The 6,000-nt window shown below is 48.5% G+C and overlaps 1 protein-coding gene across 1 annotated transcript in view; it reads left to right on the top strand.

Annotated features, from left to right (window-relative positions):
• The window catches only part of MIA3 (MIA SH3 domain ER export factor 3), a gene marked incomplete at its 5' end in the record, with an annotated part of 29,234 nt that extends 25,403 nt beyond the window's left edge, over window positions 1-3,831 (top strand). Inside the window, one exon of the mRNA XM_088464269.1 lies at window positions 2,584-3,831. Coding sequence (XP_088320395.1) covers window positions 2,584-3,275 — 692 coding nt within the window. The remainder of the gene's footprint in view (window positions 1-2,583) is intronic.
• Window positions 3,832-6,000: the final 2,169 nt, after the last annotated feature.

Consider the following 6,000-nt stretch of genomic DNA (forward strand, 5'->3'; position numbering starts at 1 on the left):
TACCACAGCCTGGGCTTCTGGACCTCATCAGCACCTGCGCCCGAACATTGCGCTTCCTTGTGCTGCTTTAAGGACACTATTCACAAGCTCTGAATCTTCCCCTTTACCCAATCAATGTCAGCATCACGTTCAAGGTGTCGCCTGTAGATCACCAGCTTATTCAGTGCCTGATTCTTTACATCTCTGCGCAGTCCTTACTGGCAACCTTCCACAGACACTCATTGGCCCGCTACATCTCAGTGTATCCCATCCAAAATGATTGATTAGTTTTTTTTGTTTTTTTTTAGACTGGACGTCTGGAAATTAAAAAAAATAAAAATAAATTGTAAACGATATCAACTAACAGTGCCCACAGGATTGCCTCTTATACACTCTCCTCCCCCCCCCCCCATCATTGCTGACACCCCCAAGTACTGTCCCTGTGCAGTGCTCCCAGTAGTGCCCCCCCGCTGTATGCAGTGCTCCCAGTAGTGCCCCCCCTGCTGTATGCAGTGCTCCCAGTAGTGCCCCCCTGCTGTATGCAGTGCTCCCAGTAGTGCCCCCCTGCTGTATGCAGTGCTCCCAGTAGTGCCCCCCTGCTGTATGCAGTGCTCCCAGTAGTGCCCCCCTGCTGTATGCAGTGCTCCCAGTAGTGCCCCCCTGCTGTATGCAGTGCTCCCAGTAGTGCCCCCCTGCTGTATGCAGTGCTCCCAGTAGTGCCCCCCTGCTGTATGCAGTGCTCCCAGTAGTGCCCCCCTGCTGTATGCAGTGCTCCCAGTAGTGCCCCCCTGCTGTATGCAGTGCTCCCAGTAGTGCCCCCCTGCTGTATGCAGTGCTCCCAGTAGTGCCCCCCTGCTGTATGCAGTGCTCCCAGTAGTGCCCCCCTGTATGCAGTGCTCCCAGTAGTGCCCCCCTGTATGCAGTGCTCCCAGTAGTGCCCCCCTGTATGCAGTGCTCCCAGCAGTGCCCCCCTTGTGTGCAGTGCTCCCAGTAGTGCCCCCCTTGTGTGCAGTGCTCCCAGTAGTGCCCCCCTTGTGTGCAGTGCTCCCAGTAGTGCCCCCCCTGTGTGCAGTGCTCCCAGTAGTGCCCCCCCCTGTGTGCAGTGCTCCCAGTAGTGCCCCCCCCTGTGTGCAGTGCTCCCAGTAGTGCCCCCCCTGTGTGCAGTGCTCCCAGTAGTGCCCCCCCCTGTGTGCAGTGCTCCCAGTAGTGCCCCCCCCCCTGTGTGCAGTGCTCCCAGTAGTGCCCCCCCCTGTATGCAGTGCCCCCCCTGTATGCAGGGCTCCCAGTAGTGCCCCCTTATATGCAGGGCTCCCAGTAGTGCCCCCCCTGTATGCAGTGCTCCCAGTAGTGCCCCTCTATACAGTGCTCCCAGTAGTAGCATATTCATTGGTCATCAGTGGTTCCCCCACGCATGACCGCAGACCACCACCATCGATTCTTCCCCCAAATTGCAATATACATTGGTGGTCAGTGGTAAGCATGGCCGCTGACCACCGCCGCCGATTCTCAAACCCCCTCCGCCAATCCACACCAGTGCATTTACTTTGGTGGTAAGCATGGCCGCTGACCACCGCCACCGATTCTCAAACCCCCTCCACCGATCCCCACCAGTGCTAGGATAGGCCCCTTTAGTTTTGCAGAGCGTGCGTCTCTGTAGAAACCAATGTTTTAAGGTTTTCTGGAGGGCTGACCTGTCACAGGGACATATGTTATGAATTCCTTGGCAGGGTGTCGGCATTGGAGCAACCAGCATTGTAACAATGTGCAGGATGGAATTTCTGGGAGGAGAAAAACGTCTCTGTCGGACTAGAGAAACTCTCTTCAGCCCATGTCATTGGCTTTGGGAGGCAGAGTGTCAGCTCCTGGGAAGTGTAGACAGACTGCAGGAAATGGTCACCGCTAATCCCAGCCACTGCAGGATGGAGCAATGCAAATCCCATGTGCAGCCGGCAGGGGCTCGTACGTGTCTAATGTAATAACCCCTTCATGGCCGAGGCAGATCGCACCCTATTGTCTGTGCTATGTTGGTATCTGCAGGAATAGTTATTTCTACCTCTAACTAAGCACACTTCTTGTGTTCCATAATTGGACTTTACCTAGTTTCTATGATGGCTCTAGTAAGTCTTCTTGCAGAGTTTCATTCAGTACAGTTACCATTGTTTGACTTCTCTTCCACTTGATAAGCACTGGGAGGAAACAAAAAGATAGACTAGTGACACAGCACTTGTATAATATTCCCCCTGGGCTAGGCAATAGTATTACTTAGACACAGTTCCCCTATACATTTGAGACCTCTTCCACAATTTGTCATGAACTTTTTCTCCTTGGTTGGAAAGTTATAACATTGCTAAGTTACTCCCTATCTAATGCATACATCCTCTTTTCTTTTCCACGCAACATTTACCAAATAAAAAATTTGTTTCGTTTTTTTTTCAGATTTGGAAGTAAGATCATTTTTTGTTGGTTGCTTTTTAGAAATGTGCAATACAAAAGGTCATGTGGTTTTTAACCAGCGTACTTTATACAGCACCAATCGTGTTAGTCTAATCTTTGGGTATAGTAAAATCCCATGGTAAAATATATATATATTTTTTTTTTTTTCAGTGCATGGCCCCGCACCAGGCATGAGAGACTTTCCACCAAGGCCATTGATACCACCAGGTGCAATGGTTGCTTCAGATCCAAGGAGTCACATCCGAGGGCCGTTGCCACCTAGGGACTTTCTTCCGGGCCCTGCTCCATTGCATGGGCCTAGGGATTACCCACTACTGCCTCCTCCCGGAGCCAGAGACTTCCCACCAGGCCTGCCACCTCCCGGAACAAGGGACTTTCCACCAGGTCCACCACCGCTAGGAGCTCGGGATTTCCTGCCAGGTCCTCCACATCCAGGAGCTCGGGATTTCCCACCTGGTCTTCCACTTAGGGACTTTCCACCAGGTCCTATTCCTCCTGGGATGAGAGACTTTCCGCCAGGACTTTTACCTCCAGGAGCTAGAGATATACCACCAGGTCTCCCACCTCCAAGAGAGTATCTCCCAGGACTGCCACCTCCTGGAGCCAGGGATTTTCCACCAGGGCTACCACCTGGTTCAAGAGAGTTTATGCCAAGGCCCCTACCACCTGGCGGAAGAGACTTTCCACCAGGTCCTCCACTTGTCGGATCCAGAGACTTTCCCCAAGGACCTCACCCTGGAGTTCCGGCTGGGCCTTCATTACCTAAGCACCAAGCTTTTCCTCCACCACACAATCAAACAATGCAGACAGACCACGAACATTCTCAAGGTCAAAAATCTTAACAAGACTAGACAAACGGACACGATCTAACGCAGCTCAGTGGTCTCAAAATGGATTAAAAGTTACCGGTTTACACAAACTTTTGATTGATTTATTTCACGTGTCTTATATTAGCAATAAATATTTTATTACCTTAAATCTACTTAGAATTTTTAATGGATTAATAATTATTCATAATAAACCTGAAGTTTAGTTTTTGTTTTTGTTTTTTTTTCAGATTCGGAAGCAAGATAATTTTTTGTTTGCTTTTTCAAAATGTGCAATACAAAAGGCCATGTGTTGTTTTTTTTTTTTTTTTTTATTTAATGTACCGTATGGACCCGTTATTTGTGGAGGGGGGGAGGGGAATGAATGTCGAAAATCTGTGAAAACATTTCCTGTGGAAATACATTTTATAAGAATATCATTATTCTCATTGCTTTTCCACGCCCAGCTAGCTTAATAATATAATACACCACTGGTTTACATAGGATAAATAATTATTTTTAACATCTGGTAGTAAAAACCAGAACACACATAACTCTGTAATATGGAAAATAATAAAGAATTGAAAACCTACTCTTGTGTGCACGGTTTATAATGGCTTTCCCCACCGGTGTCCTTACCTGGAGCTCGGCGCAGGCAGGAGAGTTTATGCACTTTGTGTACTCGGAGATCAGTGGAGAGTAGGGGAATTTACACCCCTCTGCCGCAACATGAAAACTACCTGCCTAATATTGTGTATGTCATCCTCGTGCCGCCAAAAGCGCTTTGCCCTGCCGAGACATGGACTCCACAAGACCCCTGAAGGTGTCCTGTGGTTTCTGGCAACAAGACGTTCGCAGCAGAGCCTTTAAGTTCTGTAAGCGGCGATGCAGTGTGTGTTCTAGCACCTTTCTGTTCTAGCCAGCACTAATGTTCTCAGCCATCTGTGCTACAGTAGCTCCTGTAGGATAGGCCTCCACGGGCTAGCCTGCGCTTCCATGCACATTAATGCGCCTTGGGCACCCCTGAACTTGTCACCAGTTGTCCTTCCTTGGAGCACTTTTGGTAGGCACTAACCGCTGCATACCGGGAACAACCCACATGTCCTGCCTGTTTGGAGATGCTCGGACAGTCGAGTCAGGAGCCTGCTAGAGTAGTATAATTAGTAGTGACTTTCAGAATATGTAATACAAGTGCAGGTGTATCAAATAGGTGCATTACATGCGCTTCTCCAGCTGCTATACCCAGTCCTGGGTATATAATATGTGATCCTACAGTTACCTCCCGAATCGGACTATGGAGGGTATATATAGAGCTTGTAGGTATTATCTCATGGCGTGAAGATTGTAACCAGAGAATAAATAAAAGGGGCAAACAATAGTGTAACTCTACGCGGGACAAAACGCAGGGAACAGGGGCTGCTGTGAGTGTTAATCCTGCGTAACTTACAATAATTAATGCTTATATGTTATGAACTGTGTTTCTTCCAAAATGTCACAAATGTATATGGACTCTTTTGGTGCGCATAGAAAGATGAAGGAAAATCCATATTTCTTCTTCAGGATCCATAGGGTCCACAGGAGCTACCTTGGGGTATGTAGTTGGAGCGATCCAATGCACCAAACGGCTACAGCTTTGGAGCTCCCAGCATGCACTGGTCCTCCTCCCTATATACCCCGCCCTCAGGCCAAAGGCATTCAGTTTTTTTTTGTTTGGTGCGCGGCAAGACCAGTCACACCTGTTATACAGCGCCCACTCTTTTTTACTTTATTATTTACCTTAGTTTTGAACTTCAGAGTCTAGTGGTACCAGGCGCGGATAATGGTGCATGTACTATGACTCCCCCCTACCTCCGCCGATGCGAAACACCAGTACCACTATATGCCCTGAGCTTTTCGGCAGGACTCAGTTTTTGCTGAGGTCCAGACTGCAGTCGGATCACTGAGATGTAAGGTAAGCGATTCCTCACGAGGAATCGTGCGCGGCAGTCCTGGCCTCCGGTGTAGAGACGCATCTGAGGTGGCTGCGGGTGAAGGCCTCGTGTAACGTGCCCTCACTGAGGCGGCCTGGACCATATCGTCTGTCGCCGGGGACGGGTGGTAAGACGGACTAGTCAATGTCTTATTACTGTGAGGTCAGTGTACCCGGCCATCAAAATCGCAGCATAGGGGAGATGGGCGCTCCTCCCCACCCCCCCCCCCCTGTATGTATACACTGTATGTGACTAATGCTAGCTGCTGTATATACACTATGTGACTGTAGTGCTAGCTGCTGTATGTATACACTGTGTGTGACTGTAATGCTAGCTGCTGTATATATACACTATGTGACTGTAGTGCTAGCTGCTGTATATATACACTGTATGTGACTAATGCTAGCTGCTGTATATATACACTATGTGACTGTAATGCTACCTGCTGTATATATACACTGTATGTGACTGTAATGCTAGCTGCTGTATGTATACACTGTATGTGACTGTAATGCTAGCTGCTGTATGTATACACTGTATGTGACTGTAATGCTAGCTGCTGTATGTATACACTGTGTGTGACTGTAATGCTAGCTGCTGTATGTATACACTGTATGTGACTGTAATGCTAGCTGCTGTATGTATACACTGTATGTGACTGTAGTGCTAGCTGCTGTATGTATACACTGTATGTGACTGTAATGCTAGCTGCTGTATGTATACACTGTGTGTGACTGTAATGCTAGCTGCTGTATATATACACTGTATGTGACTGTAATGCTAGCTGCTGT

Source organism: Taudactylus pleione, unplaced genomic scaffold (assembly GCF_031769625.1).
Source record: "Taudactylus pleione unplaced genomic scaffold, aTauple2 ptg001627l, whole genome shotgun sequence".
In the NCBI taxonomy this organism is placed as follows: Eukaryota; Metazoa; Chordata; class Amphibia; order Anura; family Myobatrachidae; genus Taudactylus; species Taudactylus pleione.